General features: G+C 38.8%; 1 protein-coding gene across 1 annotated transcript in view; it reads left to right on the top strand.

The window, feature by feature from the left end:
• The window catches only part of LOC113546056 (alpha-2-macroglobulin-like protein 1), a 53,965-nt gene that overhangs the window by 12,336 nt on the left and 25,256 nt on the right, over positions 1-16,373 (top strand). Inside the window, exons 5-8 of the mRNA XM_053236339.1 lie at positions 6,214-6,378; positions 8,844-9,024; positions 10,640-10,796; positions 11,582-11,634. Of these exons, the coding sequence (XP_053092314.1) occupies positions 6,214-6,378; positions 8,844-9,024; positions 10,640-10,796; positions 11,582-11,634 (556 nt within the window). The remainder of the gene's footprint in view (positions 1-6,213; positions 6,379-8,843; positions 9,025-10,639; positions 10,797-11,581; positions 11,635-16,373) is intronic.

Genomic DNA, 16,373 nt, shown 5'->3' with positions numbered 1-16,373 from the left:
AATTTCTTCCACCGCTTTGTCCAGAATTTTGGCTCGGTCATGGTTTATTACAAATTCTTGGGAATTGAAAGTGGAATTGCATTTCTGTGGTTAATGAAGTTGAACGAATTAGAATTTCTTTAGTACTGCATGTACAAGAGTATGATTTACTCAATATTAAGTGGAGCATATCACATATGAATATAAAATATAAGTAATATTTAAAAATTAACTACACTTGTGTGTTAACCCATAAATTTGAAGAAAAAAAAAACTGTACATTAATACTTACAATTATGTAGCATTTGCCCTGACACTGATTAATTGCTGGATTGTGCTCTAATGGCTGCTCATACTTCTTCACAGGCATTCATCTAAAGAGAAAGAAAGGTCAGTATTTTTCTGAGACTCTTTCATTAAATCTATTCAAAAACAAACTGCAAGCCTCGATGGAAATCAGGTGTTATGTCATCCATCATGTTTTCTATTACACTGAGGACTGGAACAACACAGCAGCAATTCAAACAATCAACAACCAAATGGTTTATTTTTTCATTCAAAACAAGCTACATAGATACAATATTTAATAATGAAATATTTCGTAAGCTGTAAAAGCTCAGACGTGAGCTCAGAAACCCAGCCATTAGAATTTCATTAGTACTGCATTTACAAGAATATGATTTACTCAATATTAAGTGCCGCATTTCACATATGAACATAAAATATAAGTAATATTCAACAATTAACTACACTTGTGCATTATCCCATACATTGGAAAAAATCTGTATTTCAAAACTTAATATTTATTATGTAGCATTTTCCCTGACACTGATTAACTGCTGGATTGTGCTCTAATGTCTGCTCATACGTCTTTACAGGCATTCATCTGAAGAGAAAGAAAGGTCAGTATTTTTCTGAGACTCTTTCATTAAATCTATTCAAAAACAAACTGAAAGCCTAGGAGAAATTAGGCATCATGTCGTCCATCATGTCTTCTATTACCAGGAGGACTGGCACAACACAACAGGAATTCAACTAATCAATTATCAAATGTTATTTTTTCATTGAAGACTAGCTACATAGCTACAAAATATATTGTATATATTTTACAATATATATCTACCAACTCCTCTTGAGCAACCACCTCCATGTGAAGATTGCAAAGAACGTCTTTCACGCATCTTCTGTGTCTTTTCTCGAGTTTTTGTTGCCATGGGTATAGTAGTATGAACATAAAATATAAGTAATATTCAACAAATAACTACACTTGTGTGTTAACCCATACATTTGAAAAAAAAAAAAAGACTCTACTTTAATACTTACTATTCACTATGTAACATTTGCTCTGAGACTGATTAACTGTTGGATTGTGCTCTAACGTCTGCTCATACTTCTTCACAGGCATTCATCTGAAGAGAAAGAAAGGTCAGTATTTTTCTGAGACTCTTTCATTAAATCTATTCAAAAACAAACTGCAAGCCTAGAAAGAAATCAGGTGTCATGTCATCCATCATGTTTTCTATTACAATGAGGACTGGAACAACACAGCAGCAATTCAACCAATCAATAATTAGATGTTTTTTTCATTCGACATAATATATGTAGCTACAGTATTTAGAAATGACATATTTAATTAACTGTAAGAGCGCAGGTCGGGAAGGCAGAAACCTAGTTAGCCAGCTATCTAGCTAACATGTATCATATAAATTCAGAAACTTGTGTGTTTCATTTAAACCAGATAATGCATTGTGGAAAAGGGGGTTGACAAAATGTGCTTCATCAAAATGTAGAAAGCCATCTAATGATTTTCTCAAAAAAGACAACCTGATGTAACTTTAACAAACATAAGAATCCTAGCTATGTACCTGCCCCAAATGGTTCCTCAACTACTATCAACCCTCAAAACTATGGGAGAGCATTTTGAGTATTTTGAAGAGTCTATGCCGGGCTTTTTCGCACCATATGCCCTGAACTGTCTGTAAAAGCCAAGGCTTGCCCCAGGATAGGGCGTCTGTGGCATCAGCTGCTTCCTGCAGGCAACAATCTTCTGCAATTAACAGTAGGAGAAAGCCATTAAGGTGTTTCTGGACTCAGTAGCTGCAGGAAATTTCATTGACTCTTACCTAGCGATAGCCCTACCACTACTCATTTGGATGTTAGAGCCTCTCATCTCAGTTTCAGCCATTGATGGCCGATCCCTTAGTTCCATAAAGTAACCCCAGTTACTTTGCACATACACCAACAGTGTAACAGAGATGCCTGTTCTTAATCAAGGCTCCTGAGTTACAACTCATTTTGGGGTCCACTTGGCTGGAATGCCACAACCCCCAAATTGATTGGTCAACTCACCCCAGCTAGGTGTGGGGATCCCAGTGTCAGGGATCCTGGATCAATAAGGTTAGTCCCAGTTATTCTCCCACTGGTGCTATCTTCCTCTCTATTGGGAAGAAAGCTGGGGGGGTTTGCCTCTATATTGATTACAGAGGCCTCAATAAGATCATGTTAAAGGACTGATACCCCCTTCCTTTTCTGGCATTGGCCTTTCAGTCACTGCGGTAAGCACTGATTTTTATGAAGGGAGACCTACACAGTGCCCACAATCTTATTCGGCAGGGGGACGAATGGAAGACCGTCTACATTACACACTATGGGCACTATGAATACAGAGTGATGCATCAGGTTAATAAATGGTCCTACAGACTTCCAGAGATTCATTACAAAGGTTCTCAGGAAGAGCCTTAACCGCTACATTTACGTCTATTTAGATGACATCCTTATCTATTGGAAGTTGCAGGAGGAACATGTAGGGCATGTTAGGTGGGTTGTTCAGCTCTTCTTGAGCAACCACCTCCAAGTGAAGATTGCAAGGAGAGTGTTTCACACATCTTCTGTGTCTTTTCTTTGGTTTGTCATTGCCACGGGTAGTATCTGCATAGATCCCACTGAAATACAGGAAGTGGCCAATTGGCCACATCTGACTTAAGTTAAGTTGGTCCAAAGCTTCCTGGGCTTTGCTAATTTCTTCCACCGCTTTGTCCAGAATTTTGGCTCGGTCATGGTTTATTACAAATTCTTGGGAATTGAAAGTGGAATTGCATTTCTGTGGTTAATGAAGTTGAACGAATTAGAATTTCTTTAGTACTGCATGTACAAGAGTATGATTTACTCAATATTAAGTGGAGCATATCACATATGAATATAAAATATAAGTAATATTTAAAAATTAACTACACTTGTGTGTTAACCCATAAATTTGAAGAAAAAAAAAACTGTACATTAATACTTACAATTATGTAGCATTTGCCCTGACACTGATTAATTGCTGGATTGTGCTCTAATGGCTGCTCATACTTCTTCACAGGCATTCATCTAAAGAGAAAGAAAGGTCAGTATTTTTCTGAGACTCTTTCATTAAATCTATTCAAAAACAAACTGCAAGCCTCGATGGAAATCAGGTGTTATGTCATCCATCATGTTTTCTATTACACTGAGGACTGGAACAACACAGCAGCAATTCAAACAATCAACAACCAAATGGTTTATTTTTTCATTCAAAACAAGCTACATAGATACAATATTTAATAATGAAATATTTCGTAAGCTGTAAAAGCTCAGACGTGAGCTCAGAAACCCAGCCATTAGAATTTCATTAGTACTGCATTTACAAGAATATGATTTACTCAATATTAAGTGCCGCATTTCACATATGAACATAAAATATAAGTAATATTCAACAATTAACTACACTTGTGCATTATCCCATACATTGGAAAAAATCTGTATTTCAAAACTTAATATTTATTATGTAGCATTTTCCCTGACACTGATTAACTGCTGGATTGTGCTCTAATGTCTGCTCATACGTCTTTACAGGCATTCATCTGAAGAGAAAGAAAGGTCAGTATTTTTCTGAGACTCTTTCATTAAATCTATTCAAAAACAAACTGAAAGCCTAGGAGAAATTAGGCATCATGTCGTCCATCATGTCTTCTATTACCAGGAGGACTGGCACAACACAACAGGAATTCAACTAATCAATTATCAAATGTTATTTTTTCATTGAAGACTAGCTACATAGCTACAAAATATATTGTATATATTTTACAATATATATCTACCAACTCCTCTTGAGCAACCACCTCCATGTGAAGATTGCAAAGAACGTCTTTCACGCATCTTCTGTGTCTTTTCTCGAGTTTTTGTTGCCATGGGTATAGTAGTATGAACATAAAATATAAGTAATATTCAACAAATAACTACACTTGTGTGTTAACCCATACATTTGAAAAAAAAAAAAAGACTCTACTTTAATACTTACTATTCACTATGTAACATTTGCTCTGAGACTGATTAACTGTTGGATTGTGCTCTAACGTCTGCTCATACTTCTTCACAGGCATTCATCTGAAGAGAAAGAAAGGTCAGTATTTTTCTGAGACTCTTTCATTAAATCTATTCGAAAACAAACTGCAAGCTTAGAAAGAAATCAGGTGTTATGTCATCCATCATGTTTTCTATTACAAAGAGGACTGGAACAACACAGCAGCAATTCAACCAATCAAAAATTAAATGTTTTTTTTTCATTGGAGACAAGATATGTAGCTACAATATATAATGATGCAAAAGTTTAGGCAAATCATCTCCAGCCACTTAATCTGGAAAAGTGCTGCAAGTCAGAGTTCAGAAACTCTAGTTAGACAGCTAGATAGCTAATGTCAATGTATCATGTAAATTCAGAGACTGGTGTGATGTAATTAATCCAAACAATGAATCACGATGGTTTGTGATGTTTATTATCAAATTCTTGAGTATTGAACATCAGAAATGCATTTCTATGTTTAATGATGTTGTGTACATTCTAATGTACTAGAATTTCATTACTATTGCATTAACAAGAATATGATTTATCGAATATTAAGTGGAGCATTTCGCATATGAACATAAAATATAAGTAATATTCAACAATTAACTACAATTGTGTGTTAACTCATACATTTAAAAAAAAAAAACAAGAATCATATTTCAATACTTAGTACTTATTATCTAGTTTTTGCCCTGAGACTGATTAACTGTTGAACTGTGCTCTAATGTCTGCTCATACTTCTTTACAGGAATCCATCTAAACCTGATAAAGAGAAAGAAATGAATCCACCTGAATCTGATAAAGAGAAAGAAATGAATCCATCTAAGCCTGATAAAGAGAAAGAAATGAATCCATCTAAACCTGATAAAGAGAAAGAAATGAATCCATCTAAGCCTGATAAAGAGAAAGAAATGAATCCATCTAAACCTGATAAAGAGAAAGAAATGAATCCATCTAAGCCTGATAAAGAGAAAGAAATGAATCCATCTAAGCCTGATAAAGAGAAAGAAATGAATCCATCTAAACCTGATAAAGAGAAAGAAATGAATCCATCTAAGCCTGATAAAGAGAAAGAAATGAATCCATCTAAACCTGATAAAGAGAAAGAAATGAATCCATCTAAACCTGATAAAGAGAAAGAAATGAATCCATCTAAGCCTGATAAAGAGAAAGAAATGAATCCATCTAAACCTGATAAAGAGAAAGAAATGAATCCATCTAAGCCTGATAAAGAGAAAGAAATGAATCCATCTAAACCTGATAAAGAGAAAGAAATGAATCCATCTAAACCTGATAAAGAGAAAGAAATGAATCCATCTAAACCTGATAAAGAGAAAGAAATGAATCCATCTAAGCCTGATAAAGAGAAAGAAATGAATCCATCTAAACCTGATAAAGAGAAAGAAATGAATCCATCTAAGCCTGATAAAGAGAAAGAAATGAATCCATCTAAGCCTGATAAAGAGAAAGAAATGAATCCATCTAAACCTGATAAAGAGAAAGAAATGAATCCATCTAAACCTGATAAAGAGAAAGAAAGGTCAGTGTTTTTCTGAGACTCCTTCACTGAAGCTATTCAAAATATAGAACATTATCTTATGATTTTCGTAATGAACACGACCTGAGGTAGGGTTTAAAAAATATAATAGTAGGAGCTCAGTGGCTAATAACCGAGATTTTTGTATGTTTACCCAATTTGGCTGTTTTCGCTTCATAACATGTCATGTAAATAGCCATATAACTATATATAACATTAACCTATACTTTTGGAAAAAAAATCTACATTTCAGTGCTTATTATTATGTACCATTTGCCGTGAGACTGATTAACTGTTGAATTGTGCTCTAATGTCTACTCATACTTCTTTACAGGCAACCATCTAAACCTGATAAAGAGAAAGAAATAAATCCATCTAAACCTGATAAAGAGAAAGAAATAAATCCACCTAAACCTGATAAAGAGAAAGAAAGGAATCCATCTAAACCTGATAAAGAGAAAGAAATAAATCCACCTAAACCTGATAAAGAGAAAGATAGGTCAGTGTTTTTCTCCTTCATTGAAGCTATTCAAAATATAGAAATCTATCTTATGATTTTCGTAAGGAAGATTACCTGAGGTTTGGTTAAAAAACACAATAGTAGAGGCTATGTGTCTAATAACCATGACTTAATTTTTTTTTACCCAATTTGGCTGTTTTAGCTAAGTAACACATCATGTAAATAGACATTATGATGCATTTCAATGGTTAATGAAGAGTGGAATACCATAACCCCTGGATCTACTGGTCAACCATCTTATTCATCAAGGGTTGGAATTCGACAACCCCCGGATCTACTGGTCAACTCACTCCATCTCGGTTTGGAGATCCCAGTGTCAGGGATCCTGCATCAATAAGAATAGCACCAGTTATCCTCCCACCAGTGATATGGCTGGGATTCCTGATTTTTCCTGATTTCCACTCGAGTTCTTTCAAGCCTTTAGCAAAAAGAAAGCTGTTATTTCCCCACCCCTCAGGTCATATGATTGTGCCATTAACCTCTTGCTAGGGATCTGTCCACTCCATGGCAGGTTATTCTTCCCTGCTGGTTCTGAGAAAATTGCCACGGAGTCTTATATCCAAGAAACCTTAGCAGCAGGGTTTATACAGCCATGTACTTCACAAGCTGGGGTGACCCTCATATCATCGATGGTGTGCCAGCTTACCCCACCTGATGCCTCCTGTACTTCCGATGGGTTTGTGGTAAAATGAAGTACGTGACAGATTGGGAGAAGGCAGGCCCTGAAGATAGATCATGGTACTAGCTCAGCACATTTGGATCTCGAACTCATTAGAGCCAGCGTTCGGCCTCTGGGGGAACAAAACAGTCATAATCCATAGAAATTAATTTGTTGTGTAGTGAGGCAGAAACCCTAGTTAGCCAGCTAGCTAGCTAACTTAAGTGATTTGTGTATTCAGACATGCTGTGATGCAGTTAATCCAAATAATGCGCTGTGTGAAATGTGGTAGAAAAAATGTGCTCCATGAAAATATAGAAAGCAATCTAATGATTTTTATAAGAACGATGACCTGAGGTTATCTTTTAAGATTAAAAACATAATAATACTAGATAGGTAGCTAATACCCAAGATGTTTTTACTTCATCTGGCTTTTTAGCCAAGTAACACATCATGTTAAAAAGCCATGCAACTATAGATAACATAGATAAGATTTTTGTAAAAAAGAAAAAAATGCTTTACATGTTAGAGAACTTATTCATACCTGATAAACAGTAAAAAAAAAAAGTTAATTTGTTGAGTAGCGAGTTGGTGAATCATGGCAGAGCAGGAAGATTGTAACGTCTTCTAGTTATTTTGAGCATGTGTCTTGGGTTGGTTTCAAAGGAAATGTTAATTTCACTTTGGCCTAACATAACTAAATGTATTATATGTTAATAGCTAAGTAAGTAATAACATTTATGATAAACTAATTAAATAAAAATACACACATTTACAAAATTAATTTAGTGTAGTAAAATGGACATTATATCAATATGTAAAACTACATGAGGCCATAATCACTTTATAGTGTGTTCATAGATCCAAACAGATCTATGAACACACTAGATGTTAAGTTAAAAAAAAAACTGAGGGGGTTTGTATGTGTAAGTGTTTCTTGTTTTCCTAGATATTTCTCACTATTTATTCCTGAACAAAAAAGAAAACTTTAGTGGAAATGAGTAGAAATGATGTATAGCTAATTAGTATTAGAATAATTAGAATTCTGCAGTGAGGCTCAGACTTAAATATCACCAATGTGCTGTTTAGATTATTAGCATTCATAAAAAACATGCATGCAAGCATGAATATTTTACTAGTTTTAGTATTTCTAGCTGCAAACTAAAACAGTGTTATGCAAACATGCTTATTTGTTGTTTTTAAATAGCCACTTCCTGCTCTGTCAGTGAGTCAGTGTTATAGGGCTCACTGATTAACATGACAGCGTGTTGGACGTGGTGTCACTGTGCTCTGGTGTAATCTGAACATAAACGCTCCATACAACGCTCCATAGGTCAAATATATGTACACTATATAGCAAAAAAGATTGAGGTCACCTGACCACCCATATGTGTTCCTTCTCCAAACTATTGTTACAAAGTTGAAAGCAAACAATTCTCTAGCATGTTTTTTGTATTCTGTAGCTTTAAGATTTCCTTTAATTGGAGCTAAGGAGTGCAAAACCTCTTCCAGTATGACAATGCCCCTGTGCACAAAGTGAGCTCCATGAAGACATGATTTGCCAAGGTTGTAGTGGAAGAACTTGAGTAGCTTCCAACAATTGTGAAGGAAATTTTGAAGTTTTTTTGTGCTTCACTTACAGTAATAATTGTCATGATGATCATCACTGATGAATACACGTACAGACTGGTGCTACAGTTCTATTGTTATAAAATATAAAAAGACCAGACAGAGCATAGCTACATAGAGACCAAAATTAATTTACTTTCGTTTTGTTTCTGTTTAGCATTTACCTGTTGGCTCTGACCTCCCAGACTGTAGGGGGCACTACTGAGACGCTATGTGTAACGGTGTACCCCTTTGGACCTGTTTCACTGGAAGTGAACCTGGAGTACAACCAAAACAGTGTCACTCTTCTGATGGAAAAGTCTATAACAGAAGAATACTACCGTTGTATCCCATTCCAGGTCAAACTCCTCATAATTACATCATAATGACATTATCTTAAAGGTGCAGTCTGTAATGTTTATATGTCAATTCAATTAAATTTTATTTGTCATAGCACTTTAACAGCAGACATTGTCACAAAGCAGCTTTACAGAAATAAATACATTCAGGATATACATTTTATATGAATTTATCCCTAATGTGCAAGCCAGAGGCGACGGTGGCAAGGAAAAACTCCCTGAGACGACATGACACATATACAGCTAGTTACTGTATGTGTGTTTCTAAACCTGTCATAATTATAGACTTTTTTAGGATCTCTTAAACAACTGTGATTTTGTGTATACAAAACTTTTTTGTTTCAAACTTTTACATTTTTTTTCTGGTTGAGAAATGAGCTCAAACCCCAGGAGGAACTGAGCTGCTCAATTCTGCCACTTAACCCGAGATATAAATTACATGTGAATTCAGAGACTGGTGTGATGTAATTAATACAGATAATGTGTTGTGTGATACAGGGTAGAAAAAAATCTGAAAACATAGAAAGCTATCTAATGATATTCATAAGAAAAATGACCTCACCAAACCTCAAATTAAAAAAAAATAAAAACAATAATACTAGCTAGGTGGCTAATATCCAAGATTTTAGATAAAAAGCCATGCAACTATATGTAATATCTCCTAAACAAGGTATTTTTGTTACTAAACAAATGCTCAAAGGCTTGGTATGGCAGGTAAAAAGTCAGAGCTGAACAAATACATTACACAGTGTTGGTATAGTGAAGGTGCTTCTATGTGTGTGGACGTGATTGAGTCCAAGTGTTTGCAATCAGTAATCGGATGAACCTGACCCTGAACGTGGTGTGTGCGTGTTGTAGTCCAAGGTGTCCATGTTTGTAGGCAGAGTTGCATTGTGGGAAGTGGACTTCACTACAGATTCTGGTGTAGACATGACAATTATATGTTAATATAACTATAAGGAAAGTTATTATAAGGAAATATTCGTACCTGACAAATCAGTCAAAATCCAGAGTAGTTAATTTGTTGAGTAGCAATTTTCTCAAAATCTAAAACTTTCTAAACTCCCAACCCATAAAGGGCTTAATGTATAGCTGATGAGCTCAATTGTCTTAAAGCCCCTGGCAACATGGTGTTACATGAGTTCCGGCTTGTAAATCAGCTGAGGATTTGAATCAGGAAAAACAACTCTGACATTAAGAATAGTTTTGCTGAAATTTATTAGAAATTAAATTAAATAATAAAAATTAAATAAATATGCTATAAATATTAACAGCATGATTTTGGCCTTTGCTTTTCACTTTTTCATTTTTGACTGTATGGTTTTAATAATAATAATAATAATAATAATAATAATAATAATAATACATTTACATATAAATAAATATAGTGTAATATTTTCTGTAATATTTATGTAATATTTTGTGAAGCTTTGAAATAGTACTACTAATAATAATAGTAATAAAAATGGAATTATTTTAAATCCAAAATAAGTAAATAATTTAATTAAATAATATTAATACAAATGTGTGAAATTATTATTATTATTATTAGTAGTAGTAGTAGTAGTAATTCAAGAACCACTATTGTGATATTGTTGTTGTTTTTTTTAAACAGGTTCCTGTTGTAACCATGGAATTGGTGGCATTTATTAAGATTGAGATTAAAGGATCAAAAACAATCCTGAACAAGGCAACAAAGATCCTCATCACACCTCCAGAACACCTGACCATCATTCAGACGGACAAACCCATCTACAAACCAGGACAAACTGGTAACACTCTCTAAATGATTTTCCACAGTTCCTGCTTCCTGTTTTCCTCAGTTCTTGCCCCAGCTCCTCCCTGACAACATTCCTGATCACTATTAGCACATGTTCCTTTTTCGTTTCATATATTTTTTTGTAATTAAATAAGAAATAAATACTGTTTACCATGCTGTTATAGGAAAATAATCAATGACAGGGTGCCAACAATTACAATTTATTTGTTAAGGAAAAACATTTTAACTGGTTATAGACACATTTAATGTAGCAAAACACACACCAGAAAGGTTTGTTCCTGTTATCACTTATATTATAGCAGCTAGAAACAGTCGTTCCCTCACCAATTGTGTTTTTATTTTTGTTAAATAACATTTTTTTAAAGGTCTATTTATTAGGCTTTGATTATGTAGAGTGTCTGCTGTACAAGTCCCTGTAAATGAGCTGTTACTATAGAAATGATAACATAGAACAAGTGAATTAATACAAAGCTGTATTAAAAAAAAAGAAAATTCAACACTTTCTGACCAATCACAATCCAGAATTCAACAACTTAATCTCTTGCATGCATCACTTTTCTCAGTTCCTAGTTCCATTTATTCTCTCAATTCTCCAGTCTTTCTAGTCTTTTCGTATTTTTATGGTCATTATAGTGTGTGTCTGTGTGTGTAACCTGATTTGTCATGTGTCCATCTGCCTTTAGCTACCAGTTATTTTGTAAATTATTTAAGCATGTGTTAAAAACGAGTCAGATTTGAAATGCAGCAGCATTATAGATATAATTTTTTCCCCTGCAGTGAAGTTCCGCATTGTCTCTCTGGATACCAATTTCCTCACCTACGATCAGAAGGTTTGAAAACTTTTATCAGTTCCTCACGTCGGAAATACATGAGGACTTTCTTTGAAGACATTAAATCATGAAAATGTAATTTTGTAATTTGGTAAAACTGCTTTGTAAGCATTATTAACACTTGACAATTTTAAAGTAAACATTATTATTAATTGTTTGGTATTTTGAACTATTCATGGTTATTATGTAGGATAATAAATGTTGTTCTTTTCATCTCGTGTTCGAGATTCTCTTATGGGAAGGGTATCCGTACCTGACCTCTGCAGAAGCATCCAATTGCACTAAGTCTGGCCTTGACAGACACGAGTGTGTGTCCAATGTCAGATAGAGGCATGCTCCTTACCTGAGGGCATAAAGGACCTGCATGTGCTACTCTTCCTTAGTTGACATTTGCTTCTTGCAACCTCTGGTTTATTATGTGCGCATAGCTTGCTGGATTACTGACTTGCACTTTTTGTCTGCAGGAGAACATATCTCTTGGATCAGCCTCTGCCAGACATGTTTTTCTTGCTAGCCAGGTTAGCTGTGTTACTCACTGCAAGCCACCCATGCTTGCACTACTTATTAGGCTGCCTGTCTCCACTCAAACTTTTTCCTCTGTCCTACGGCTGCCCACCTTACAGACCCGACTGAGCTCTCTGTTTTGCCTTCATGCTGCATTCTAATCCGGGTTTGGCTTCCACTGGGGATAACCAGTCACGTGTCTGCCCAGCCCTGTGCAGTGGTCTTATCATGGCTAGAGATTTTCATACCTTCTGTGTGGTTTGCATGGGCTACAAACATGCAGAAGAAGCCCTCGACTTCCCTGAAAACAGTAACCACTGCTTTGAAGGCTCAAAGTGGCCATGACCCAGAGCGTGGATTTTGAACAGTCCGACTCTGACAGTGCACTCCTGGGGACCTTTTCCTCTCTGAGTTGGGCTGACCAAAGCGACCCGACTCTCCTCAAGGATATATTACAAGGTGAACCCTCCTTTGTTAACAAGCCGCCCGGCTTCGGAGGTCAGGATGATGAAGGCCTTTTAGAGGGTTCAGAGGATGAGGACGCTATCCCATCTTCTTTAACTCCCCAGGCTAACGCTCCCACTGCCTTACCTCAGTCCTTCCTCTACGAATTTGGCGAGCGGGAAGCTGCTCACTCCAATATCGAATGGGACACGGGACACCATTTCCCGAATGACGGCAGAGCAAAGCCCTGCAACAAGCCACCGGCTCAGCAGGGTAATCCCCCTTCTGCCAAGCCCTGGGGGAGAACGACCTTCACCATGGCCATGCCCAAGAATCCCCCTAACCCCGCTCCCTCAGACTCCAAACAAGCGGCTGGCCTGATGCACGGCCTCAGGGGGCTTTGAGTCCATGTTCCCAGGCAGCCAGTACTCTGGACTCCAGTTTTGCCCTCCTAGTTCACCCGTCAAAGAGAAGGTGGCTTTCTGTTGGTGGGGTCAGCTCCTCCACCAGTGGGTGCCTACGCTGTTTCATAGTGGCTTCACCATTCCCAGTGTTGTCCAGTGTGTGTTTCCCCTCCGAGCCCAAGTTGGAAGGCATTTCAGTGAGAAATTTTGCACAAGCAGGGTCACCACACAGCTACCTAGACAAAGCTCTCATATGTTGAAGACTTTGGCCCCAGTGCTCCCCAAAACAAAAAAAAATATTTAAAAAAATCAAACAAATCAAATATATTCTTTGTCAACAGACAACATCTCCCAGCAGCCCCACGTCACCCACAACTAGTCTGCTAGATGGCGCCATTGTATCACAAATGAACGAACCAGCCACATTTGCAGCTCTGAGTTCTTCCCCAGTTCAGGTGGGAACTCTCAATAGTCACATAACAGCCTGGTGGTCTGTGTCAGCCCCTGAGTGAGTGAATCAGAATATACTGAAGGGGTACAGACTTTAGTTTGCAAGAAACCCCCCACGTTTCAGCAGAGTTATCTCTTTTCATACAGAGGAAAGCACCACTCATATTCTGAAAGAGGAAATCTCTTCCCTTCTCCAGAAGGGGACGATTTGAGTGGTACACCCACATCTATGTCATCAGGGGTTTACTCGTTATTTCTGGTGGGTTTAGCCCCACTGAGAATGACGGGTCTCAGGATCCTATCATATATAGGCAATTGGCTAATTATAGCCAATTCCAGAGAGAAAGTCGTGCAAGACACTCATTGTGTGCTCATGCACATCACACTGCTTCAGAGTGAACGTGAGCAAAAGCAGTTTCACTCTCACTCAGAATGTCATATTCCTGGGTCTGGAGAAGAATTCAGTAACCATGCGCATGTGACGAGCAGGAGGGAGGGGGCAGGCTGTGAGGATGCACAGCTGGCACTGATTAGCCAACTCAGTGCCAGAGATGCGTCCTCACAGCCTGGCCCCTCTGTCCTGCTCATCACACCTCCCCCCTCTCAGGAAAACCAAAAGTAAGCCACAAATACAAAACACATGTGCATCTCTCTCTCCCCCTGCATCCCCAGCCGCTCCATTATCCTTTCTGGAGGAAGAGGGGAAAGAGAAGGAGCGAGCAGTAGAGACAGTAAGAGGGAGAGAGAGGAGAGAGAAAAAAGAAAAAACTGGTTCCCTGGTCCCCAGACATGCTGTCATCTGGTACCCGGCCAGCTGTGAAGCGATCCCCATGACCCCGGGCACTGGCGCTGGGCCTCCTGGTGGATGGCTATGGCTCACCCCCTTTTCAGGTGACCAGCAGTGACCCCTCCCCTTTCCGGCAGACGGCAGCCACTCCTCCCCTTTTCTGCGGACAGCAGCAACTCCAGGACCACACTTTCTCAGTGCCGCGATCCTCCTGCAGAGGTGATGGCTCTCCAACAGCACATCCCTCCTCCTTCCCAGGTTTTGGCATCAATGTAACAAACTTCAAAGACAGGCAAGGAAAAGGCAGGAACCGAGTGAACTCAAATGTAACATTTAATCACAAACAACATAAGCATAACATAAAACACAAATACAAAACACCCGTGCATCAAAATCTGAATAGCTGATGCCATATGACTCTGTAGTTGTTGATCTCATGGTGACACACTTGTGCTCAGCAGCCCTGCGCCAGAACACAGAGTTTTGCACTCATGGCCCCCCCCCTCAGGGCGGTTATGTTGCTAAAAGTGGTAATGACAGATGCATCCTCAACAGGGTGGGGAGCCACCCAGGAGAGTAGAACAGTGATTGGCGTGTGGACAAGCGAGGTTCGCTTAGCCCGCATAAATTATTTGGAGCTCATTTCAGTTTGTAAGGCTCTGAAACATTTCCTGCCCTGTCTCATCATGTGCTGGTCGGCTGTGACAATATAACGACTGTAACACACATCAATCGTAAAGGAGGGATTCGCTCCCCCAGGCTTCATGCTCAAGCTCACAGGCTTTTAGTATGGAGCAGGCGGCACTTTCTGTCATTACATGTGACCCATGTCCCAGGCATTTTGAACAGGGGTGCAGACCTCTTGTCGAGGGGGAACCCACTCTATGAAGACTGGTGCCTCCACCCTCAAGTTTCGGTCAGGCAACCGTATATCTCTTTGCCCCGCACGAAAATTCTGGTGGTGCCCAGGTGGCCCAAAGCACCGTGGCTGGCAAAGATAGTTCCTCTTTTGGAACCATGGCCCCTCCCATTATGCATAGACCCCCTCTCTCAGGCGAACGGTGAAATCTTTCACCTTCACCCAGTCAGGGTGGCCCTCCAGGCTTGGCCCGTGAAAGGGCAAACCTGAACACAGTGAGGCTCCCTCCATGTGTGGTTGCCACCACACAGAGTGCTAGGGAATCCTCCACATGCTCCCTATATGACTGTAAGTAGTGTGTGTTCAAGGAGTGGTGTGATGGGCACTGGCTAATATCATAACAGTGTTCGATTTCAGATGTTTTTTCTTTTTGCAAGACCTTTTGGATGGTGGTAAATCCTTTTCCACTATTAAGGTCTACTTAGCAGCTATCGCTGCTTGCCATGTTGGGATTGACGGCACAATGGTGGGACAACACCTCTCGTTTGCAGGTTTATGAAGGGTGCTCGCCATTCCCTTCCAGTCACTAGAAGAACTGTTCTGGAGTGGGACCTCTCCATGGTGCTGGAGGCTCTGTCTCAATAGCCTTTTGAGCCCCTGGGAGACATTTCACCAAAGCTTCTGTCCTTTAAGAGAGCTTTGTCAGTGATTTACATGCAGTCTCTGTTCATCCCTTGTACACTAAATTCTCTCTCATTGGAGATTAACTTTTTCGTAGCCCAACATGGCCTTTGTGCCAAAATACTTCCCAGCATTCACCTGTGATGTGATTGAACTTTCTGCTTTTCAACCGTCTCCCTTATCCTCTGCGGAGCATTAGAGGTTGAATGCTCTGTGTCCTGTAACCCAGGGGACAGTCACTAGGACCCTGGTAGGAGTGGGCTCCTTATAGCCTCTCTTCCTTAAGCCCTCTACTTTCCCTTTAAGCTTGGGCTGTCAGGCTCTGCTTATTCATGTCATCAGCATGTCTTCTAAGTCCTTACCTGGATGCCACCTTCACTACTCTATGGGCATTGCCAGGCTTGTTTGCATATGTAGGTCACTACATGTCCTTCATGTTTCCGCCTGTGTACTACTATCACCTTTGTGCATGGTGTTACCAGGCAGTCGTGGCCTAATGGATAGAGAGTTGGACTTGCAACCCGAAGGTGAACCTGAAGGTTGTGGGTTCGAGTGGGGGGATTGTAGGTGGGGGGAGTGAATGACCAGCGCTCTCCTCCACCCTCAATAC

Source organism: Pangasianodon hypophthalmus, chromosome 8 (assembly GCF_027358585.1).
Source record: "Pangasianodon hypophthalmus isolate fPanHyp1 chromosome 8, fPanHyp1.pri, whole genome shotgun sequence".
Taxonomy (NCBI): domain Eukaryota; kingdom Metazoa; phylum Chordata; class Actinopteri; order Siluriformes; family Pangasiidae; genus Pangasianodon; species Pangasianodon hypophthalmus.
Note: the sequence above shows the minus strand (reverse complement) of the source record. Positions and strands in the feature narration are given on the sequence as shown.